At 36.6% G+C, this 26430-nt stretch overlaps 1 protein-coding gene across 9 annotated transcripts in view; it reads left to right on the top strand.

Annotated features, from left to right (window-relative positions):
• The window catches only part of MCTP1 (multiple C2 and transmembrane domain containing 1), a 274785-nt gene that overhangs the window by 95355 nt on the left and 153000 nt on the right, over positions 1 to 26430 (top strand). For all 9 annotated transcript variants that reach the window (XM_068667723.1, XM_068667721.1, XM_068667720.1 and 6 more), the window contains 3 exons: positions 18003 to 18145; positions 20824 to 20903; positions 21467 to 21575. In XM_068667723.1, the coding sequence (XP_068523824.1) occupies positions 18003 to 18145; positions 20824 to 20903; positions 21467 to 21575 (332 nt within the window). The remainder of the gene's footprint in view (positions 1 to 18002; positions 18146 to 20823; positions 20904 to 21466; positions 21576 to 26430) is intronic.

Here is a 26430-nt window from a genome sequence, read left to right as displayed (position 1 = left end):
TGTGGTGTTACTCAGACTGAGGACATTGTGAGCAACTGTAGAACAGGAATGAAGGGAACTGCACAGGTGTTAAGCAAGCACTTGGAGAATTTAGATAGCTGCTGGGTGGAAAGTGCACAGAAAGGTGTTAAATTTGGAAAGTCATTTCTCTCTAAATCCTCTCTAGAGTGTAATACTTGATATCTTTTATTTATTTTTTCAAGAATTCCTGTGGTAGCACCAATGTTATTTCACTAAGAATGGGCATGTAAAACTGAATTCTTACTAGAATTTTGTCTGGGTGCAAGAGGAGATTCAGCAAGAACAATTCACTTATTGAAATGCACAGGGAAAAAAAAAAGAGTCCTGTTCTGAAGTTTTTTGTTCAAATTCGTTTTGCCTCTGAGAAGGATGTTAGAGGGAAATAACATGTGCTTGTCACATTTGGCACCTGTTTAAAGCCCCTCGTGGAGACAGAGTACTGTCTTCACCCGGACCTTTGGTCTGAACCAGTACCAGCATTTTTGTTGCATTGCCTGCATTCTGAAACACTGCTTGTGTTAGGTGTTTTGAACCGGAAAGTGATTATGGGACAGTCTGTGGGAGGCACTGTCTAAGGATATATATCAAAATGCTAAATGCAGATGCTAAGACAGTTGTGTTGGATATTAAAATCAGAGGTTGGGAGATTTATCACAGGAGTGTCACAGAGAAGTCATAAGCTGTAAGTCTGCAGCAGCCCAGTAAGCCTTCCCCCAAAAACTTTTTTTCAGATGCCCTGGAAAAGCCCTCTGCTTAAAACCTGACACTTTTTATTTATTTATTTATTTCCTGAGTGCTGTAAATCTCACTCCAAAAGCATACTTTAACTACTGGTTTTAAACTTATATTTTTGTTCCTTAATTCTCAAACTGCAGTTTCACATATCTTTTTAGAAACCTGCTTCTGAACATATTGCAGTCTTGGAATTCAAAGTTGAATTCTCCTTGCATGAATGTTCTGCACACTTTGTCTTACCCACATTTATAAAAAGACAGCATAACATTCTCAGAGGAAAGGGAAAAGATTGCAGCTGTATTTATGTGGCTAGCAATGCCAGCATTGCTCGTGGCTATCAGTTGATAAATAGCACGGTTGGTAGTCACAACAAAGGAAGAACAGAACATTCTTTCTTCGTCAGAGGACCAACATCTTGTTGTTGTCTTCTCAGAGGGTTGAAAATAGGTCTTCATTATCACAAGCAATGTTTCTGTACCAATGTGTGCAGTATGAGAGCAGGAAATGTAACTATTCTTTTTAACTCCTCATCTTTATGGGAAAACCTGTCTTCAATCTGATCAAGCTTTCCTTCCAACTATCGCTAAGCTGTGGTACAATGGTGACATCTCAGCTTTGCGATGAGACGGTTTACAGTTTTCTTCTGGCAAAATCCTATAGTGACCACAAGTGTAGTTTTTAGAATTTGCTTTATTTAAACGCTTCCTGAAGTAAACCATATACTTAGTTAGATTTCAAAATTGAGTTTCCAATCCTTTTTCCTGTGAGCGCTATTGAAAATCGTTGGTAATTTTATGTTGCGCCGTTTTTTTTTTTTTTTAGTTTTAATTTCTCATTTCCTTTTTGTCATGGAAAGTATTTGTGTAATATGTATATTTTAAGACTTTTTCACAAGAATTAAAATTTATATTTTAAAAAAATCTTTGATTTTTTTTTGGCTGGTCTCTCATTTCCATATAGGTTTTATGCAACTACTTCATATCAGTAACATGCCTTTATGATTTCTATGCAATATTTTAAGCAAAAAACAAACAAACAAACAAACAACTGGCCAAACAAAAAACAACAATAAAAAACCTGTGTCATTGATTCATTTTTGTTTTAAGAGAGACTTGACTTACACTGAGATGTAAACTGAAATGTTGTAGCACAACTGGTGGAAGTTAACTGCATTTTAGTCATTAGTATTCTACCATTCTCTTTGGTCCAAGGAACAATATCAAAATATTCTTTTAAATGTTCTAGATACTTTTTTCTCACAGTCTTTTCTTGCTTCACTGGCGTCAGGAAGCCACTCCCTTTAGTGCTCATAGTGCACAAACTTTGGAAATAAATAGCACAGATTAATCCCACTAAGTCTTATGGTTTGCATGGTGTCAATAAACAGATTAGCTACATGATGAATTTGATCACTTCTGGTTTTAAAATCTATAAATTTTACTGGTACACATGAAAACTTATCTGTTCTTGCAAAATAGTAATGGAAAGTTTTGAGTGTAAATAAATTTTCATTTGGCTTTTTCACAATGATCGGGCAGTAGCTTATTTTGTGTGTGAAATCATCCAGGAAGAGTTCTTGAAAAGAGATGCTTGCAATGTCCTAAGGCCTTGGCCTGTAGTTGGATAATACCACCATACCTCTGTGTCTCTGCAGAAGACTATTTGACAGTGCTGCTTAAGACTTTGTAACAGAAGTGGAGTTTCTCAACTCCCTGGCTCTGGCACTGAAACCTGTACCTGAAATTTTAAGAAATAAAACAGAAATTTTACATTTTCAATATGAAATGTTTACTGCAGCAAGAAACTAGCTGTTTAAATTGAGCATAATTGAGAGAGATGACAGTCAAAACAAGGAAAAATCCAAATAACTGCAATAATGCAAGAATATACACATAGAGCTTGTATTTTGTCTGGTGAATTTCTCCATAACGATATACATTGTCAGGATGTGGAAGAGAAGAAAATACCAACATAATAAGAAGTAAATAATACGTAATTGGCTGCTCTGGGCTTGGACTGGTGTACGCTTCATTGGGTTAAAAACTGGCTGGATAGCTGGACCCAAAGAGTTGTGGTGAATGCAGTCAAGTCCAGTTGGAGGCCAGTCACTAGTGGCGTTCCCCAGGGCTCGGTACTGGGGCTGGTCCTCTTTAATATCCTCATCGATGATCTGGACGAGGGCATTGAGTGCACCCTCAGTAAGTTTGCAGATGACACCAAGTTAGGTGTGTGTGTTGATCTGCTCGAGGGTAGGAAGGCTCTGCAGGAGGATCTGGATAGGCTGCACCGATGGGCTGAGGGCAACTGCATGAAGTTCAACAAGGCCAAGTGCCAGGTCCTGCACCTGGGGCGCAATAACCCCAAGCAGAGCTACAGGCTGGGAGATGAGTGGTTGGAGAGCTGCCAGGCAGAGAAGGACCTGGGAGCGATGGTGGACAGTCGGCTGAATATGAGCCAGCAGTGTGCTCAGGTGGCCAAGAAGGCCAACTGCATCCTGGCTTGCATAAGAAACAGTGTGGCCAGCAGGGCTAGGGAAGTGATTGTCCCCCTGTACTCGGCTCTGGTGAGGCCACACCTCGAGTACTGTGTTCAGTTTTGGGCCCCTCGCTACAAGGACATGGAGGTGCTTGAGTGGGTCCAGAGAAGGGCGACGAAGCTGGTGAGGGGCCTGGAGAACAAGTCCTACGAGGAGCGGCTGAGGGAGCTGGGCTTGTTCAGCCTGGAGAAAAGGAGGCTCAGGGGCGACCTTATTGCTCTCTACAGGTACCTTAAAGGAGGCTGTAGTGAGGTGGGGGTTGGCCTGTTCTCCCATGTGCCTGGTGATAGGACGAGGGGGAATGAGCTAAAGTTGCACCAGGGGAGTTTTAGGTTGGATGTTAGGAAGAATTTCTTTACTGAGAGGGTTGTTAGACATTGGAACAGGCTGCCCAGGGAAGTGATGGAGTCACCATCCCTGGAAGCCTTCAAAAGACGTTTAGATGTAGAGCTTAGTGATGTGGTTTAGTGGAGAACTGGTTAGTGTTAGGTCAGAGGTTGGACTAGGTGATCTTGGAGGTCTCTTCCAACCTAGAAATTCTGTGATTCTGTAAAATAAGAGCAATCAGCCTTAAGATACACCTGATTCTGTGCAGCCATGAAACATTGAAAGCACACCTATGTGTAATGCAATGCACTTAAAATTATTGAAGACTTTTTATGTAAGCTTACCTACAGAGAATGTAATTTATGCTTGAATCGTGCATCGCTATTGTAGGATATTGAAATTCAATCCTAAAATGTAGTGTGTAGAGGGTAATGATCCAGATCTACAAACTGTTCATCTCCACAATTCAGGTAGATTGGGATTAGGGAGTGAAATTTGCTTATTGTGAAGTACAGCTAAGTGTATTACAGGGTTGAGAATGATGGGAACATGTCTGTGGAAAGGTGTGATGAGAGGGTTAATGGCATAAATCAATACTGTAGCACTTGTTGCATCTTCATGATGTGGGAAATAGTCACAGGGCCATAGCCAAGGAGAAAAGTTACTCAGAATATAACAGGAAGCCAGAAGCCAAATTGTTTCTAGAAGGTGTTTCAGATCAGTATTTTTGTGCTACTAAATGGAAACATTTTTCAAAGCATCTTTTTAATTCTATTTCTATTTTAACATTTTTGTTGTGTCTGGAACTTTAGAGCTATTTAATACAAAGGAAATCAGATATAAATTGGTTTTGAATGGAAATCAAAGTTCATATTTAGTTTAAATGAGAATATGCAAGAGTGTTAGCTTATTTTAAGGTGTTTCAAAGGGATTACATTGTTTTATCTGAGTCACAATTATACGTAATGCATTTTTATAAGCTCTCCAGGAGATACGAAGGTCTGGAACAGCTAATTTTGGAAAGCTTAGTTTCTTTACAACAGAGATACTGAGTGTATGATGCTGAAACAAGAGATCACAGCTTGGCTTGCTTCTTACCCTGGTATTCTTGTAAATGTATGTAGATGTGTGACAGCATTCATACATCATAAAAATATTTACAGGATGTTTTATTTAAAGATACATGGTCATTAGGTACACAGAGGTTTTTATTTGTATTTCACTAAATATGCCTAAAATTAAGGAAGAACCTGCTGCAGTTTTGTGTCTCTTTTCTGTAGAGAGATGTTAGCTTGGTTAAAGAGAATTACAGCTGTGGTTTTATTTCTAACTGTCAACAGATACAGATCAGCATTGCCCACTATAAAATGCAGACTGGGAAAATACATTTCAACTCTGCCGTAGCCTTGCTGCTGCAGTTGTTTTTTTGTAGCAGTGTGGTGGACACACAGTGTGGCACTGCCAAGGAGCTGCTGCTTGCTCTCGGGAGGCCGGTAGTGGTGTGTTCACCTTACTGAGAGGTAGACCTTAGGCAGGATCCTGGTGGCAGTGGCTCATACCTGATGGTAACTGAGGAATAATTGACAGAAGAGCAAGGAGGAAAGAGTGAAGTGCAGATCTGAGAAATGGGAGGGCAGCATACCCAGAAGGGCAGAGGTAAGCACCCATCTCGTGTGTTGCAAGCAGCTTTGTCCTTCTGTCCTTCAGAAGGTGCCGAAGTCCACAGAAGGATGGGCTTAGCTGTGTTGCTTTGGTTCCTTCTGATCTCACCTCGACATTGTGCCTGCTCTCTCACTGCACTGGTTCACCACCATCAAGCAAACTCCTTAAGTCTCCATGCAGTGTTTTTCTTCTAATATGGCTTTCTGTTTCTGCTATAGCCAGGCATTCTTATGTGCTATTGGATATCCTCACTTGGAGGGTGATGGTATCCTACTGCCACTTTGAAAACTTCAGAAGAAACAGGTGCTCCTTGAAGTTGAAAATAAGTCATCGTTTTCACCCTACTAATCTCTTATTCTCCCTTGTATTTTGGTAAGCATCTGATCTGTGTTTCTCTTAACACAATGTGGTACTTGTTGTTATTTTTTACCTCATTTCTCCATCACAAGAAGAAAGAAACATCTGAGGATACTGCACGGCAGCCTTATAAAAGGACTGCTAAATGCTTGTTGTGGTTTAACCCGGCCGGCAGCTAACCATGCAGCCGTTCGCTCACCCTCCTCCCTCCCTCTCTGGGATGGGGGAGAGAAATGGAAAGTGAAGCCCGTGAGTTGAGATAAAGACAGTTTAATAAGACAGGAAAATAATAATAATAACAATAATAATACAATGGTGATAATGGTACTACTACTAGTAATGTGTACAAACAAGTGATGCACAATGCAATTGCTCACCACCCGCTGACCGATGCCCAGCCTAACCCCGAGCAGTCCGGCCCCCTCCCCCCGGCTAGCCACCCCTATATATTGTTTAGCATGACGTCAGATGGTATGGAATACCCCTTTGGCTAGTTTGGGTCACCTGTCCTGGGTCTGTCCCCTCCCAGCTCTTACTGCACCCCCAGCCTGCCCGTTGGCAGGACAGGCAAAAGGCTGAGATGTCCTTGGCTTAGTATAAGCACTGCTCTGCAACAATTAAAGCATCGGGGTGTTATCAGCACTCTTCTCATCCTAAGCCAAAACACAGCATTCCACCAGCTACTAGGAAGAAAATTCTGTTCTAACTGAAACCAGGACAATGCTGTGCCTTTAAAGGGGAGTCTTCTACAGTGGGAAGATGGACTGTCAAGTCCGGTTCATGTCTCAAGTAAATTTATGGGATTATTAAATAATTTGAGAACATGTCGTAGCATGTTCTCAAGCCACTCCTTGGGATCTTACCATTAAAAATTCTACAATTCCAAAGCAAACTTAGTCTCAGTTCCTCTGGAGACAGCAACAGTTGCTATGAATTTCCCATGGCAAGGTCTAGCCAAAGCTGCCTGTGAGTGTTGGCTGTGTGCCACGCTACGAAAATGGCAAATACGGGTATTTTTCAGCCACCACTGTCTGTAGGCTCTTACACTTTACCAGCTTCTGCACAACAACCCTACTAATAAGGCATCCAAATAAAATACTGAATTTTTGGAGCCTCAGAGTGCTTTGAGCCAGAATTTACATCTGTGAGTAGCAGCGTATTTAATGCAGTGAAAATTTAAAAATAAAAATCCCCAAATGGAGTTTTATTTATGAGAGTTATGCAGATTACACAAAAATATTGGTTGATATGACTGAGTGGATATGAAACAGATATTTATGAAAGACAAAAATAACTTTATAGTTTTTTTTTCAAACATATTTTGATGTGTTGCTTTTAGGCACCCAGATTTGAAAATGTCAGTTTGCAGTACACTGGGAAAACTCATGTGCTGCAAAGGTGAGGATGTATTAAGGTAAATTGTGGGCTAAGTAAGAAGGCTGTGCTGCCATTCAGCGAGACCTGGACAGGCTGGAGAGATGGGCAGGAAGTACCGCTACAGAATACTTTTGGATTAGCTTGCCTGTTCACATCAATACAGAGAAAAACAGTTGTTGGAACAGAATCCATCTGGTGTTAGCTGAATATTTACAAAATTTAGTTGTAATTAAAGGAAGAAAAAAAAAAAAAGGAATTTTCAGACTTACCTATTGCAGAGACAAACTGCTTCTTTTCCATAACCTAATGTTAATTTCTGCTGTACCTTTTCCTACCTGTGCTCCTGCTTTAATGCTATCTACAGCAGTATTTTGGACTGCAGTATGTGTAATTTCCCTGGGTACATGCTCCAACCTGTACAAAGTAAAGAAATCTGTTCTCTCTGTCTTGTCACCTTGTTATACCTTTTATTACCTACACTTTTATGAATAGCATTTTTAGTTGCAATAAGTTACTTCCCTTTTCATTACTCTCAAGAAGAAATCTTCAAGTTGAGCAAATGCAATATATTCATCTCAACCTCTGCAGCCCTTTTCGACTGATTTCTCCACTGATAATGCAAAATGTTTAGGAAAGGAAGCAGTGCAGAATTATTAACAGGATAGGTTTTTTTTCATGGTTATTTTCTAATCAGTTTGAGTTTGGAAGCTCATCTTAAAATCAGGGTTAAAATATTAGCTTATTTTCAATCAAAATATTTTATCATGACTTCTGATGATGTTTTCTTCTATATTAACTTCCATTTGATTTGCTGCTGTCATATTTGTGGTAGTTCTCACTGTCATAAGAAATGGGAGTTTTGCTAATAGGAGAGGTTAATGGGTATACTGTCACTACTCCTTGTGTGACTGCTGCATACCAGTGGTGATATTGTTACTTTCTTTTAAGCCATAGTTTGGTGATTAAGTGTTGGCACCTGAGTAAGCTAGAATGCAGAAGATAGCAGTCCCAGCAAACACACCTTCTGCCTAAGAGCAGTAAAATGTCTGTCACTGAGACCTAGGAGGAAAAAAATAATTATATGAGTGGAAACCTTGCATTCTTGAGGCTGTTTCCTATTTTTTCTATATCTTCTCCCATATGATCTTATTTTCTGTCTAAAAATGATTTCAGCATTGACTGTGCTCAGAATTTGACTTAAAACTAGGAAATCCAAACCGCTGTTTTTCTCTGTAGTATGGTCGTACCCAGACTGCACAGAAACTCAGATTTATGAAAAGGACTTTCTGTATTTTTTTCTGAAATGAAATAAAGCTCTTGATCTCTTGATAGCCTTGTATATTTATTTGCTGCCAAGTCTCAAATAGGAAAGTGAATTGTGGGCATAAATTGAGTGGACAGTCCGACCCTGAGTGAGTTGATTTAAACAGGTGGATGTAGACAAAAAACAGACAGAGGGAGATCTCACAATGAGTCCCAATAGCAGTAGCATGGTGCAGAGGCTCTGGTGGGAGCTACATAAGGCACCGCACAGCTAGCTGGTCAAGGGCTGCTCTGTGCTGGTGTGGCTTCGCCTTCTGTTTTGTGTGTGGTTTGGGGCACCACAGCATAAGAAGGGCATAAAACTGTTAAAGAGCATACAAAGGAGGGCTACAAAGATGGTGAAGGGTCTCAAGGGCAAGACGTATGAGGAGCGGCTGAAGTCCCTTGGTTCCTTCAGCCCAGAGCAGAGCAGGCTGAGGGGAGGCCTGATGGCGGCCTGCAGCTCCCTCACGAGGGGAGCGGAGGGGCAGGCGCTGAGCTCTGCTCTCTGGGGACAGCGACAGGACCCAAGGGAATGGCATGGAGCTGGGACAGGGCAGGGTCAGGCTGGATGTTAGGGAAAGGTTCTGCACCCAGAGGTGGTCGGGCACTACAACAGGCTGCTCAGGGCAGTGGTCATGGCACTGAGCCTGTTGGAGTTCAAGAAGCCTTTGGACAACGCTGTCAGAGATGTGAATTGCTTTGGGATGATCCTGTGTAGAGCCAGGGGTTGGACTTGATGATCCTTGTGTATCCCTTACAACTCAGGTTATTCAGTGATTCTGTGAATCTATTACACATGGCATGAGATCAAAAAGGAAGGAAGAACCGAGCTGAAGTGAGACTGATCACTTGGAAATAACAGATAATAATAGGTAATAGAGAAACCCAGATTTTTGTTGAAGGCCAAAAGTTTCCTGCTCATCCAGTAGGAGCAGCAAGAGATAGCTATAGGACACAATGTGGTGTTTCCTACTAAGTTACCATTATTCCAAATCCTGAAGGGTTGCTAACCGGGTCTCACATTAATACCTCATCATTGACAAATACATTGAAAGCATGTAAGATGTGGCTCTGTCCTTGTTCAGGTTCTGCCTTGTAAATTATCATGGTCTGGAGGCATCATTTGGAACTTCTTCCTCTCAAACAAGAAACCTGTAGTTCTGATACCACTTGTATTAGTTCCAGAAATGATAAAAATATATATATATTTATTTTGACACAAGACTGTTAACACTAGAGATCTTTCACTTGGAAATGTCTATTTTTGGTTTAAGAAGATCAGTACTGGAAATAAAACATGTTTTGTTTTGTTTTTATTAATACAAATGATGAAAGTAAGAGGGAATTGTTTATCCAGCAACTGCATTCATTTAATGCTTCTCAAATCATTTCCCTTTCCTTCAGTTTCATTACCATGCTTCTTATTCTTTAAGTATTGTAGGAACATGTTTATTATTCACTTTAATTTCACATGACAATGTGTCATGTAGTTAAATGGATTTTTCCTTTGGTAGGTATGTGGAGTATAATGCTAGCATTGCAGATTAGAAAATGTACGTCTGTTGCTTGTATTTGTGGTGGCTTTTATTGCAGGTTGGTGGCAGCATCTTCACTTGGGACTTCAGACCACTGTCCTCTGATTGAGGTGGAAGAATCTGGTCTGTTAATTCAAAGTCATTACAAGGCAATAAACACCTGTGTTTTTAAAGTGTCTAAAAGTGAATTGAAAGTTATGCTTTGTTTACATGCTACTATGTCTGTTGTGGTTTTTGTTTGTTTGTTTGTTGTGTTTCTCAGATGACCTTAAATAAAATAAGGAAATAACAACATTAATGTTTTTTAGCTAGAAAATTAGAATGTTGTTTTAAGGCAAGTTTCACATACTGTGTTTCTGTGAATGTTCCTTCACAGTGGAAGCTCTCCTTCACATGACTTTTGCAGGGATTGCCTATGCCATGAGTATGAGTTTCAACTGAGATATTAAATACACATTGTACCTTTTTGTTGTTGTGCCTGACATATGTGAGCTGCATGCTGCTAGAGGCTTCTATTTTTGTTTTACCTAACATTTTTATTTTCCATAAAATAAAAATAAATATGTAACAGCTGAGATCTGATCAAAGATCTGATTGTATTTCAGCGTTTATTTAATGTAAAGTAACTATTCTCCCTGGGGAATGGGAAAAAAATACTAATAAGAGATTGTTGACTGTATTGTTACATTGACAAGGGCAAATCACATTTGTCTATTGCAACTGTATAAAAATACATATATTATTTCTGCTAAACCGGAAGATATAATGTGTAAGACCTACAGTGAACTGTACGCTATAGAGAAAGCAAATCAGATTTTACTGTCTGTATGAGAAGAGGTGAAACCTCTGATTGATTTTGCAAAAGATGTCTGTCATCACAAATAAATGGTCGTGCTCTAAACAATTTCAGGAAGATTTTAATTTCAGTCATAAGCTTTTAGGAGTGGTACATCCTTTGGTCAGGGGGTGTACTTCTGTTTACCCTGAGTAATTAGAATAATAATTCATGCTGTAAGGATCACATTTCCGTAACATAAATTCTGTTTGAATGAATCTTACTTCAGCCATGCTTAAGATTAAATAAGTTTTCTTGAAATTAGGCTGACCTTTGAGTACTTGCTCTTTGTCTATCCTGTGCTATGCCAGTCTGGTTTTATCATTCCTTGTATTTCACAAGCATAATTAGTATTTGTATAGATGGGTATTTATTAAACAAAGATGATTTATCATGGGCAATACTGAAATCTAGTAGTTAAGCTGCCTTTTTCATGGAAGAAATGAGTCTTCAAAAGAAAGATAAAAAACTATGACTGCTATAACCAACATTTTCTTTTAATGGACACTGAATAATTAAAACTTTGTATTCCCTATTGACTCCTGAGTAGAAGATCTCTGAATCCTGTAGCACTTGTGTGCTCACTGTAAATTTGTAATTGGTATCTTCATTCTTAGGATATTAATATTCCATAAGTGCTTTTTAAAGTAATTAGTGTCCTTCTTAGATGAATTGGGTGGATAATTCTTTGTTAGGTGGACAGAAGGACAGAAACTAGGATTATTGATGGAAAAGCTGCATTTTTTAGTGTACGCAATAGTGTAAGTGAATAAGATGAATTACTATTTTTGTTTGTTAAATTAACATAAAATAGCTTGTGGTAAATATTTTCCCTAGTTTTAGTAATAGACTAAAGGGGACTGTCAGTACTCCGGAGCAGACATATTCTTTATGTTTCTTTTTATGAGACTTTTCATATCACAATTTGGAAATATTAAATATGTAAAAAAATAGAAACTGATGCATGTTTTGCTTGGTATACTCAATTAACACATACTTGAGAACCATCCTCTCAGTTTTTCTTCTACCTTGGTTGTAAAAAAGAAAATGATTTGAGACTGAAAAACTTCATTATAGGGGAACAAAGTGAATGGAGTTGGAAAGAGAGAGTTCTCCAAGAAATGAATCAGGACCAAATGCTTGTATTAATAATTAAGCTTCTCAGGAATTATGATGTCAAAGTTACTGTGCATCTATGTACTTGTATGAAGTTATCATGGTGTAAATAATTAACTCTTGTTAATTATTTATACATCAGGACATAAGATTGGATTTTCTAAAATGGATTTATTTGCATAATGATTATTTGATGATTAGATATAGGTAAAAATCTAGTGAAGTCCTTTATGTGATAGTCCTTGAAGTTAAGGAAAAGGCAAAACCTTTCATAGTGAAAGTGAAGAAAAGTTCATATTTGTGACCAGGGATGGTACGCAGTCAATGGATTCTACTTTTTTATTATTATTATTATTATTATTATTTTTTATAAGGTCTCACCCATAGGCAGTGGAGGCCGAGTTGTCTCAGCTATGGTGAAATGGAGCCTTATGAATTAAAGCGGACTGAAATTGCAGTTGGCTTGTTCTCTATGGCACACAGAAAATCTCTGCAATTTCAGGAGCCACCTCATGAAGGTGCATGTGTTCCTGTGTGAAAATATCTGAAAGAGGGATGGGATTGGCCTTCAGGAGGAGTTTCAGTGAAGGTCCTCCCAATAGGTATTAGGACCCTGTCCTGATTTACCAACTCTAGTGTCGTGCTTTTAGACATTTGCTTTCTTTCTCTAAAAACTGTAGATGAAATGAAGTGATTCCAAGATTTTCATTAATTTAATTGAATTAAATTTGAATTAATTAAATTGAATTAAAATTGAATAATAATAGAAACACGTGACAGGGGTTTAATTATAGTTCTGAGAATAAATTAATTAAGAATATGTCTTGACCTTATTTCATTATTTTTGCTTCCAGATGTGTGTACATTGCCTTTTTTCTTGCAGTGTTGAAAATTTATTTTCTCCCGTATTTATTGGAAGTTTATTGCTTTTTACCTTGTGCTCATTCCCACAATATTCCTCATGTGTGTTGTACAGGAGCAAGCTGTTTTTAACTAATATGATTTCCAATTAATATTCTTTAAAGCTTGCAGCTTTTCAAAGCACTAGGCTGAACTGGGTCTAAACGTGCATTCAATCGCACATACGTAATGAATCCAAAGGAGACTTTTGATTTGTATTAGGTGCAACTTTTGTAACATTACTGCTTATCCTTAGTAGCTCTGTAGGCTGGGGAAAAAAAAAAATAAATAAACTAGCAAAACACACTGCTGTGAAAAATTGCGACATAAAAATTTCTGTACATGTGGCTCATTTTGCAGCAGTGATTAACTGCCTACTGGGAAGAACGTAATGAATTGTGTTACTTGCTTTTTCTCCTATGACTAAAGGAGAGAGGAGAGTAAGCTTGTTTTTCTGATTTTTTTCTGCTTTGCTTTCTCAACAGTCTAAAAAACAAGTGTTTCACAGGAGAAAGCTAACTTTTATAATATTGTCCAAAAGTAGTAATTTGAAATTAGATTTTAAATTGCAGTGATGAGAATCAGAACGGTGCAGAAGCTTTTGATGGGCACAGGCTCTCTTCTATTTCAGGAACAGGCTTGCAAATGGCTTTCTGTTCTGTTCTGAAAGTTATTCTGGACTGTGAGTGAAATGCAATGGTGGAGAAATTAATGCCTGTCGTAGCTATATAGCTGCAATCAAATCAGTTAATTCCCTTGAGTGATAAATTTATTTGGTAGCTCACCATTTTTCAAAAATGCTTTTTTTTTTTTTTTTCTTGATATATGAAGTATAAAAATATTTGTAGATGAAACAGCAGCTGAGTGCTGGTTTTCGGTATTGTTCATCTGCTTTATAATATATTTATGTACAAGCAGGAACACTTTTTGCCTGTTTTTTCTGTTTTCAGTACAAGATTTTAAAATTTGCCTTTAGACTTTCAACGTCTGGTTCCCATATGATGTAGGTAAATCTTCAGCTGAGTTTTTTTGGAGAAGCTGTTTGTTTGACTTCTGCCCTCCTGGAGTCAACCACAGAAATGCTGCACGTAAATATGGAGACATTGCCTCTTCCTTCTCTCATTAGCTCCAGTTAAGGGCGAGCAGTCTCAAGCTCAATACTTGGTCTCACGGTTACATTTACCCTTCTGTTCATTGCTGAATTTTCTTAGGTTAGCATTTATACCATTATGTTAAATAAGATTTAATTAAGGAAAAGAATCTGGTCAACAAGAGGCCAAATATGTTGAAAGGCATGTTACAAAGCCTCAGAAACCAATTAGGTTTATGTATTGGTTTTATTGAGAATGTTTCCTTTCTATCAGATATAATGTTGATTATTATTGCGGTGAAATTTGCCTAGGAGGTATTTTCTCTCTAATTACTCTCCTACGGTTCCTTCTGGAAAGCAGTTTAGTATACTTCTGAACAAACACTTTGAAAACACTTTCTCCTGCAAAATGCTTTTATCTTTCTGTATATCCAAGATCTAATCTAAGCCCTAAACCCGCAAAGCGAACTCCATCTTAGGTGATGTCTACATAGGGAGAAGTGTTGGATTCAGGACAGTCAGCTCATTCCTATGTTTTAGTGTGTAGGTCCTGCAGGGCCAGAGGAGCCTTCACCCACAGGATCAAGGAACAACCACTGCGGTGGTGGCAAGTTTCTCCACTGAAATGCAGCAGCATCTTTAGGTGTCTGTTTGGCTAAGCCTCCTTAGCAAAGAGAGGCTGCCACCCTGTGTGGAGAATGCTTATTGCCTTTACACAGGCAATGCTGCAGCTTCAGCAAAATATCAGTATCATAGAATCATATATTCTATAGTTGCATAGTTTGGCTTTTTTGTAAGATTTTAAGCTCATGAGCGAAGGCTGTTTTGTAGTTAGCTGCTTCAGGTAGAATAAACATTTGGGGTATTAGGCTTTGGTGTATCAGGTTCATTTGAATGGTTTGATAACAAGGAAAACAATTAAAAAGCTGGGATTTGAGTAACAGGAATCCATGACTGGGTATCAGATTATTATTATTTTGTTTGAGGCCCATTCTGAAGGCTTGTAGATTTTTACTGGGTTTGTGTGAGGTTAAGATCAAAAGTAAAATGATTTTAATAAAACGGCAAAATTATACTTATGAAATTGAACTGAGGTTGTTAATTAAAACACACTTTATAATTTTATTATATATTAAAATCATATTAGCGTATTATTAATATTGTACCATTAATGATACAGTATTAATATAATATTAATGCAATTATATTAATAATGCAATGTTGATATTATGTATTAATAGGGATCTATAATTGCTATGTAAAAACATATTATTTTTATTGTTATAATACATACTAAAATTGGGACCCTGTGACACAGAGCTGTGCAGGAGGTCACCTTATCCTGTTCAACAGAACACTTTAGAGGGAAAGGGGTTTTGGCTTCTGCTGTGCCTTCTTTCATGCTCTGCTGCTCAGCACAAAATTCCAGAAAATCCTGTTGTTTCCTTGGTGGGGTGGTGTTTAAAAAAGAATACTGGTTTGACACTTGGGCTCAGTGTGTGTTGTTCAAACACTACACCTAGGGGTTTTCTCAACTATGCAGGGCATTAGTGAAGGATTGCAGGACTGATGCTATATATTTTTTATTTGTTTTTAATTTTGTCTTTCTTTATATGCAACCTTCAAAAAATCTGATGAATCGTTCTTAAGGGAATGTGAAAGGTCTGTGAAGGGCACAGTACTTCTAACTGAATGGTTCCAGTGAGCTCTTGGTTTAAAGCGGATATGTCTCAAAGCAAGGTTCAAGCATCCATTGCACAATGTTACAAAGCCTGAGATTTTGCAATACATTGTAAATGGAAGTAACATTTGATATGCTTCACTAATAAATTTGTTGCATAAAAATGAATTAAAATTAAATTGTTTGACATCTGTGTCCTGAAATATTCATGAGCTATTAATCTCACAACACTGTTTTATATTAATTTCAAACATCAAGAGAATGTTGTGAAATTTGCAGAATAAAAAGAATTGGTTAAAGACCAGATAATGAGTAGCTCAAGGCAGCAGTGAGGAGAATCACTGGGATGGTCTCCCATCACTACAGCTCGTGGGGGATATATGGCTCACATTCCTCATGCTGATTTGTTTGTGTCCACATTCAAAGAATTTCGCAGTTTGAATAAAAATCTTTGCCTTACTAATAAATCGTTACTACTATTTACATAACTAAGGAAAAAGTGATTTGTGCTAGAGTTAAGTTTTTATACCTCTGTGAGACTGTCTCAGTAATGATAAAAGCGAATGACGGCAGCCCTCTTACATGCGAGATCCCAGTTTCCACAGCTAGATTTTTGAAAGGGATATGTAATTTTAACTAAAGCGTACTGACATCTTGTGGCTGCATGAAACAGTGCAAAGAGCTGTAGTCGTGCCAGAAGATAGCATTGCAGTTTTAATAAAAGACAATCACTGCATTTGCTGATGGATGTAAACACAAATGTCTGGAATATGCAACCCATTAATGGTGAGAAGAAAGACTGTCCCCCGTTTTAGCTCATGACAATGTAATTTTGTTCATGTCAGATGTATTGTTGATTTTGAAATAATCTTGAATCCATTAGACTCAAATATTGTTAGGGCTGACAAACAGCTGGCAGAGAAATAGAAAGATGAATGCCATCTGAAATTTTTCACTGAGATGAATTCCATGTACATAAATGTGAAATGTTACCAATTGGCATTTTAGGGAAAGTAATTAGTTTGAATTTTCTATCAAATGTTTTCCTTTCCTTTAAAGTCTTAACTATGTCTTTTGCAATCAAAATGCACAGTAAAAGACTGGCAGCCTTCTTTTGGCCTGCCATGGAGGCCGTGGTTCCCTGAGGACTGGGGCTGGCACAAGCTGTGTGTCTCGTAGCTGTGTGGTTATCTTGAAGCAGGAGCCCACCCAGCTGTGAGCCACCCATGTATCTCACACGGAGAAGTCCCCAGAGCTGCTGCTGTCTGGTCTGGATGCAACTGGCCTTTTCTGGAAGCAAGTGGCTAAAGCCTTGTGGCTCACCATGTCCCTGTCCTTACCCCAGGTTCACCCCCCTTTGCCACATGCAGGTTTTTGGTTGAGGCACGGTGAGTGGAGTCAGATTGTTGGAAATAACATCACAGCATAATAATGTAGCAAATAGGCATGAGATCTGGTGTCAGGAGGAAGCAAATTTGTTTCTAGACAAAGCTGGTTTCAGTTGTTTGCGCTCACACTGACACCCACATGCTCACAAAGGCCATGTGTTGTGCAAGGCTTTGTCCTGTGACCAGGAGGGAAGGGGATGCCAGCTGGCAGGTCCTCATACCTCCCAGGCTCCTAGCAGTGGTGTCACCACTGTGTTTTGCACATGCCATTTGGTACCTTCCAGCAGCTGGCGGTGATCTAACAGTCTGTGTATGTCACCAGGTGTTGAGTTAATGTCTGTTGTCTCCCTGTCTGGCTGTCCTGAGGAGAAGATGGAGATGTGCACCTGGGTGGATTGCTAACCTCTGTGGCCTCAGCATGTCCCGTTCTTGTAGCCTTCCTTCTGCCGCTCATTTTTTGATGCTTTTACACCCATGCCCCATCCGTGGCCCATTAGCAGCATTTTTAACATTTCTATTTCAGTTCTTTATGGGGTTACATTTCTGGTCAGTCAACTGTTACTCATATCAGGGAGCTTCAGCCTGTGCTTGCCTGCTGTTACGTGGTTGCTGCAGGAAGCACATGAACTTTGTGGCCTGAATTTAAGGTTAGTTTGCTCATCTTGACTGGTGTAGGAAGCATTCATGGAAGAGGGAATCCTGGAAGCAATAAAGTCAATGAAGAGTTACACTGGTAATGTCTGTGGAGACAGGATTCATTCTTAACATCTGCCCATGCGTTTTCAGAGACTTAGTGTAATTAGATTAATGTATTAAATAAATTAATATTATAATCTATTTGTTCTGATTACATTAAGATAAGATCCTAGTCCTAATAAGTTCATTATTTTGTTAACTAAAGACTATAGCGGAAAAGCCAGCATTGAGTTTGGATTGCAAACAGAAAGTGATGCAAGTACCCATTCAATATCAGCACAGAGAATTAGCCAAGCAATGACACTGTGTAAAATAAATTGTGATAATAAAAAAGTGATTCTTTCCTCAGCTGATTTTTTTAATTTGACTATCAGTAAAAATTACATTTTTATCTGTATTGTATTGAAAGGACATAATTAACAGTATGTATTTTGTTAACAGGAACCAGTGATCCATACGTCAAGTTCAAACTTGGAGGAAAAGAAGTATTTAGAAGTAAAACAATACATAAGAACCTCAATCCTGTATGGGAAGAAAAAACTTCCATTCTTATAGATAATCTGAGAGAACCTATATATATAAAGGTATTTATGTCTGAGAAATTACAACCAAAGAGCTATTGAAGGAAAGTACAGGTTATAATTGCTGCAAAAGTTATTGTGAAGAACTGCATTATTAAAAAAATATATTTTGAGGTGAATTACTTAAATTAAATAAACATAATAATAATATGAGAACTTACCTTTTAAAGTTTGGTAGAGGTATTTTAGTTTATTTCGGGCTGTAATTATTTCATGCTTCTTGAGAAGGTCATGCCCTTAAGAGACCTTAAGAGAAGGTCACTGCAAGAAAACTGCACTGTATATTGATGGCATTGCCATTTATGTGTAGAAACATTGTATCATTCTGATATGAAGCATAATCTATCCTATTAAAAGCATTTTTTTCCTGACATTAACTTGAGAATTAATCAACATATGTGCCTAATTCTCTCATTTTTTTCTTGTTCATGCCTGAACACAATGGGTTTGCTTATATGTTTTGTAATGCTTTGTGTTTTTTCTTTTTTCTTTTTTTTTTCTTTATAATTTAACTCTACTCAGTATATCACAGGTGAGGATGATTTTGTCATGACAGAGGCATCATCTATGCCAAAATATCAGATAGCTTGAGTTTAAATCAAAGTGAGGCCAGAAATGCTCAGAGTTAATTGCAGCAGTGCCATGAATATTTCTTAGTTATCCATATTAGAAAGGAAACATCCATCTGTGTATGCATTCCATGGAATGGAAAAGCATTTTTCTGGCCCAAATTGTTTATAGTGATCTGTTTCCAAATGGGATTCTTTATTTTGTAAAACAATGTAGATAGAAATTAAATTCTAAAAATGTTACAGGAAAAAATACAGTTTTAGGGTTCTAATTAGAACACACATAGGATACTTTGAGAAAGATTAGAAAATTAAGTCATACCTATAATTTAATTTGTCAGAATACTCAGCTCAGTATAAGTGTTAATCTGAAATAGCTGACAAAAACTGTAACTGACATACAAAATTATAGAATTTTTTAGTAGATAAATGTCACTTAATCAGTCTTTGAGTATGGCTCTGTATTGTAAGTTTTATGTGTTCTGCTCAAATAATTATAATTCTTAACCGGCACTTTCCTGCTCTTATTACTCGTAGGGATTTGTAATGAATAAACACATGCCTAGTACTCTAAAAGAGAGAAATAGATTCAAAGGCAGATGCTTACCCATAACTACCTATTTTGATTTGTTTATGCCAAATAAACAATTTTTTTTTTCCTGGAAAATAGTTGTTAACAAGTATAATACCTATCTATCCATGTACGTACAAAGCATTGTCTAAGTATTGCAGTTTTTATAGCTCTTTCAGATATTTTAAGACATGGCTAAATTATACTAACTCAGCTGTAAAGGTCCACTGGACATTTTCATCTTTGTAATTTGTAGGGTGAGAAAGGAAATCTATTTTGCAAGAATAACAGAGATTTTATCATTCATTTTCCTTTCATGCCAGAATGAAAGTGAGATAGAAAAAATATGACAGTACCTGCTCAGGTACTCAGGTAGATCAGTGCATGTAGTGGATTTGTATATAAAAATGTATAGTCAATCCTTTGTGTCCCACAGCAGTGCTGTAGCCACTGAACTATTTATTTGTGGATGATGAGTAGCTTTAACTGCTGGAAAGAGTTTATGTAATGCAATAGTTGAAGTAGTTATATCAAAATCAAATGCCTTGAGTCCAGGCCTCTCTTCTCAGTTAAATGTTATTATCACTAGCTATTGATGAGTATCATTCTTACTTAGAGCTGAAGGTATGTTCTAGTCCTTAGAAATTCTCAAGACAATATTTGACAAGAAAATCTAACTTACTTGGAAAATCTGATTTTGAAAATTGACATTTTCCAACTTTATTTTTCTGAAGTTTTATGTCGTAACTTTTTTTTGTTGCCATACATCTTTTTTTTTTTTTTTTTTCCCTCCCAAAGCCATCCCTGAGTGATTTGTTATTCTTCCTTCTGACTTGAGAAAGTATAATACATCTCAAATCATGATGCAACTCAATGTAATAGCCAGAGATTCTTGTCTGGATTTCAGTAAATTTCTCCAGGTGCTTTCTCTTTGAGATAGAGAGCTAGCAGGCAGCATTCTCACAGTAGTAGTAAGTGTCACTATTTTCATACACATATCTATATTAAGTCATCAACTTAGATTATAATATTTCTAAAACTTAAAAACTTATAAAATCTTCAAAAGCCAGACTAATACTATTTTTTCATTCCTAATACTGTCACAAGTGCTGTTAATAACCCACTTTACACAATCATATCACACCTTTCTTTCTAAACTTCATAAAGTTCATAGGGGTGTTAATTCATGTCTAACAAATCAGTGATTCTCCTTGATTTAGTTTTTCTTTTGGTCTTCCTCTCGTTGTGCCTATGTTTATAAAAAAAGGCTTTTCTCATTGTGCAACAGGTGTTGTTTTCATATGCATTCTATTAGCTGTATATGTCTGTGTCTGTACATTATGCATACTGACTTTTAGATAAGGAGTTTAAAAATTTACTTTGTGGACAGAAAGTTACATGATGCTTGCAATTATTTCTGATTTAACATGTGGGGAACATGTGGCTTAACTCTGTAAAAGGATTTTAAAGAACATGAAGCAGCAAAATTTCAAAAAAGAAGATTTCTAATGCTGGAAAATTTTGTCTCCTGTGCATCATAGGTGTTCGACTATGACTTTGGACTTCAAGATGACTTTATTGGATCAGCATTTCTGGATCTCACTTCATTAGAATTAAACAGGTATGGCACAAACAAGCCTTTGGAATAATTCTGTAGGTCTGTCAATTTCACGTTTGTGGAATTGTAAATAGAACCTTATTTTAAAAAAATAATAATGTAAACCTACATCACATAAAACTGGCAGAAGGAGAACATTTAGTTTTAGGGAATTACTGTAACATTAACATTAATAATGTATTAACTGATCATGCAGAAAATTTGTTACAGCATCTGTAAAGAGATAAGTTTTATAACTACTTTACTCTTGTTCTTATTTTATTTCTGTCCACAGTATTACCACCTACTGCTTATGTTTATTTTTCTTCTTTATTTTATTTATTTTTTTATTCCATTACCATTTTGGTTGATTTAATTACTTGAGCATGTGTAAGTACTTAACGTGTAGAAACAGCATTTAGTATTTATTTATGAGACTGCAGTACTTAAAGAAATAAATAAGCTAAATTTTTGACATTGTTTTCAAGTAGTTTCATATAAATGCAGATTTCTGTAATTGTAATGGTTCAGAAATGTAATTATCTGAAAGCCTGCAATCAAAACAAACACACGTTTCTCTCTTGCAGGCAAACAGATGTTACTTTGAGTCTGAAGGACCCTCATTATCCAGACCATGATCTGGGAAGCATATTGTTATCAGTTCTGTTGGCTCCTAGAGAAGAACAGCGAGAAGCGGTAATTGCAAATATTTTTATAAGTGTCATCACTCTTGTGACCCCTCTATGGTTAAATGACTTAAAGCACAAGAATAAATGATATATCATGAGATTAATTTGATATTTCCAGGCCTTAGAACAATGCTGAGCAGTGTTTCAGGTACAGTTGAGCATACTTCATCTGGGTTGGGTTCTCAATGAGATGGTAGTGAGTGATCCAGACAGAACATAAACAGTCTGCAATTTCAAATAAAGCCAGTTGCAGGTGAACGGTGGTGATTAATATAGAAGAATATCAAATGAAACGTTGGTGAAGAATTTTGGACCTAGTGCTGCCATCTCCAGATAAGATATTTTAATGCTAATCTACACTGAAAAGAAAGAAACTCAAGGAAAAGTAGTGTTTCTACTTTTTGGCTTTTAGTGTTGAATCATTACGTGATATTTTTCAACTTTATTAATTGATTTAAATTGATTTTTTTTTCTGATTTTCCATGTTTATTGTAATTCTTTCATCAATCTTAGTTTTGTAAATTGTTTAGTTAGTGAAAATGCTTTCCTGTTTTGTAGATAGATCCTGTTGTGACAAATCGTCTGCTGTTTGGATGTGTTTTGTTTTTAATTTTTCATCTGTTGCTTTTTGACTTAAGTAGTAATAGCACATTTACAGTAGTAGTACAAGAGATGAAATCTTCTACAGAAGTTGTAAAATAATCTGAATTCCTTTCACTTCAGAGAAGGGAAAAGAAGTGTTAATCTGATGAAATTTTTCATTCATATTCTGTGGCCATATTGCAAACAGGGATATGATCAACTTTATAGTTTTTGTAAAAGTATATACATTTCTGTAATGCTACAAGACACTGGTGTGACAGATAATCCTGTTACACATCTGACAAATATTGCTGTGTTGTGATACTCTTATTTTTCCAACTTTTTCCCTAGTGCTAATTAAATAACCTAGTAACTCAGTAATTGGAGCTAGGTATTTGGTAATTGGTACAACAAAGGCGCAGAGTTTTGAAAACAAGTTTCTCATCTCTTGATTTTCTTTATGACATTCTGTTAGAAATTACCAAAAATAATGGAAAATAGTAATATTGTACAGGAAGTTTATTTAAACCATATTTAATTTTTTTAATTATATTATTCTTTCTTTAAGCTATACCTTTGTGCAGGCAACTCAGAACAGTTCCTTGCAAATTTTCAACATAAAAGTGTTCATCATTTGACTTGAAAACATACTTGATTACATCATTGTTTTTATGTCTTTGAGTAAAAACAGCATTTCTGAGTCAGATGATAATAGCCCTGTCAGTTCAAGTGATTTTGGTATTATCATGCTGTAATCTTAAATCGTGAAGCAGAGAATAAATGTGCTTTGGTGTGTGAAACCATTACATGGGCAGTAGAAGTTTGTTTCCTTTTTTCACCATACAGATAGGATACTTGCTGTGTCTTTCAGTCTTAAGGAAGAATATTATCACAATAATATTCACAAAGAGAGCTTATGAAAATCATTGTTAAAAAAAGTGAAATTAAGACACTACAGTGTGACATGTCTTTCATATGGGTATTTGTTCAGTGAATTTAGGAACTGAATGTGCCATAGACTTGCTGGACAGCAATTTTTCACATGTCCAACTGACTGATGGTAATAAGAGGAAAAACTGTTTTTGTGCTGTTATGCATTTCATTGTTACCTTTCTATTTAGTAAGTTAATGCTTTTACTTTATCTGAAGTGACCTCTTTTTTTTGTTATTGTTATTAAGCTGTGGTTTTTTTTGGCACTTTATTCTAAAAATGCCCAAGATTGACAATGCTCTGATTCTTAATCTTGAGTTTTCTATTTATTATTAGAAATCAGTCTTGCCAAGATATGGAACTCATAGCAGGCCTAACAAAGTTACAGTAAAATTAGAGTACTTATGTCACAGCAAAGGAAAGATGACCAATAAGCTTAATACTGAATTGATGCATACAAATGTAATATAGTTTTAATAGGTCAAGCCACAACTACCTTTTACAGATTTACCACATGTACTTGTACATTTGTTTATTAGATTTTATTTACTCTCTAAGGAGTAAATATATTGCAAAATATATCACTCGAACTGTCATCCTTGACTGTTTTTAAAAGGTCTTGTATAATAATGAGGATAATTTTTATTGAATTTAATTTTGTTGAGATCAATACATTTTCAAATGCTGTGCTAGACGATCAAAGCTAATTCTTTTCTGCTATAGAAACATGTACTGTATAAAATAGTAATTAAGGAAAGTCCTACAATCCCAATCTATATAGTGTTCCATTTGAATGATTACTGCTTCCCTTCTATTTGATTATCTCTATATAGGTAATAATTCAAATAGTACCTGTTGAAACTTAAAGATAGAAACGTGTCAGGATCCTTAAATATGTTTTAATGACTGCTGCAGAGAAAGTGTGTTTTCACATTATAACCACTTTTTCCTAAGTCCTTCCAAATTTTCTTAAATCTTGTTGGTTTGATATTCCTATATAACCTACATTTCAAAAGTATATTTTCTTCTGAATAAGTTTCATTTGTTCAATTGATGACAAAACGTATGAACAGTTTAAAGTTATATGAGTGGTGAAAAATGGTTAAATTACAAAGCTGAATAAGTCTGAAATTAACGGATAGCACTTATACATATTTCATGTACTTAAAGTTCCATGTTCTTAAATTATAAGTGTGCCTTAGGATCATTTTTGGGGAAAGAAAAAGAATAGCTTTAATGGAAGATGTATTCGCTTTCCCACATTGCTATAGCATAGAAGTAGCATTGTGTCTGACCTTATATTTTGGCAGCCCTGTAGTCATAATTCAAACATCAGTCCTCTGAACAGTCCTTGCTGTTAGTGACGTATTGTTTGGGAATTTTTGCTGCAGATTAGACTTTCGAAGCAGATCATTTAGCTACCTGAATTGGAGCTACTGAGAGTGCTTTGGAGGTCTTATTGATGTGTAGATAAGGGTTGAATCTTGTGACAATACATTTTTTTGTATAGATAGAGGACAACTCTTAATAGCAAACCATTTTATTGGCATACCAAAATAGTGTAGGTATGTATTACAAGAAGTGTCCTGTCATAGCGAGTAACAGCTATTGACACTGTTAGCACCTGTGCTGTTTGATAAGATATATCAGTTGGAATTTCAGTGGACTAGTGGCAGAAAATTGGGGGCCTTATTGTGTGTTGCTTCCTGCCTGTGAGGGGGAGGTATTATTGCAAATCATTTTAAAAAGAAGCAGTTACTATGAAATAGTAATAGTTGATCATATTTTGGATGGAACTATCCTTTATGAAGCCTTGAGATGTGCAGAGATGTGAGAAATTTGGTATGGTACACAGATGAGCATTTTCTTCCTTCTTTCTGGAAGAAATTCTGACAAAATGCAAATTTTCAGTGTGCCGATAGATAAGATTTTCTTTCTAATTTATAGCTAAAAGGTCCCATTCCCTAAGATCAAAACAAACTCATCTTTAGATTCAGATAACTATTAAGAATATTAACATTTGCATATAACTATGTAAAATTATATTACTAACTGGAAGAGCTGAGAATTTATCACCAAATCCTGTTATACTGTGATAAGCAATGCTTAAGGAGTTTACAGTTTGTGTGCTTCCAGGAGAATAATATTAGACATGGTTTCAATTTAAAACAGGCTTTGTATACTATGTTCATAAATAAGAACACATTGTTTGATTTTCATAGTGTGTTTTCTCAGGAAAAACATGCAGAAGTAGCCTGCAATTGTCTATGAGTAGGGCAGCTGAACAATTTAACATTTCTAGCAAATCTTGAATGGATCTTTGCCTTCGGTGACCTAGTGCTTTTTCTGACAGCATAAAAATTGTAACTTTTCAAGTACTAATCTCATAATATAATAACATTCAAATTATGTACCTAAATAGAGGTCTATTCTTCTGAGTATTGTTGAAAGGAAAAGTCAGATTTGTTCTGACTTTTGAGCATTCATAAATTGTGAATCAAAATCAATGGTTGAATTGTTCTTATACACCACAGAAGTAAGAATGTTTTTAGTATTCATGAATACTAACACAATGAGTTGCAGTAGCACTAGTTCCAATAATTCATTTGCATTTGCTTTGTGCTGTTAACAGTACTTGTCCTTTACATTAATATCGCTGTTCGAATTACTTTGCTTTGATAGAACACAGTGTAGTTCACTAGTGTAAACGAAGAAGACTTAAAATTAAAAAGTACACAAAAAGTATGTGTATACAAAAATATATTAAAATCTATGAGCTCTACAAAAAATACTTTTATCTCTACTTGTAAAAATATGTTTATGATGCAGTCTCTTCTACCTTTTCCTTAATTTCTCCTTTTGAAGAATGTGATTTTAAAAAAGTCAGAACTAACAAAGAATTGGATTTTCTCTTCAACATGCTTAAATAAAGCTTGTTTTGTTTCTTTAATTCTGACAGTATTTACCTTTAAATACCTGTACATTATGCATGCCCGTGTGTCATTTATATTGCATGCATGCCAATTAAAAATGTGTATGAGATGTCTGCAAATTCTGTGCTTGGTGTTGTAACCATTGGTGCCGTGGTGCATGTTTTGGCTCTTTCTCTAGCAGAGTGCCTTCACAGGTTTTGTCACTGGAAAACTTGCACAGTGTCTGTGAGTTCCTTGGAGCTGCACGTCTGCTGTGTATTCTCTTGTTTATAAGCCTAGGGCTTAAAAACAACTCTTGGCTACAGGGAATCAGAAAGTTGGGGGCTTGATCAGAACAGTGGCCTTGGGGCCAGCAGAGCTTGAGCACTACTGTTTGGCAGCTGCCAATGTCTTGAGTAACATAAAATGGAAAAAGG

This window comes from Anas acuta, chromosome Z (assembly GCF_963932015.1).
Source record: "Anas acuta chromosome Z, bAnaAcu1.1, whole genome shotgun sequence".
NCBI lineage: Eukaryota > Metazoa > Chordata > Aves > Anseriformes > Anatidae > Anas > Anas acuta.
The sequence above is the reverse complement of the archived record's forward strand: the minus strand, read 5'-3'. Positions and strand labels throughout refer to the sequence as shown.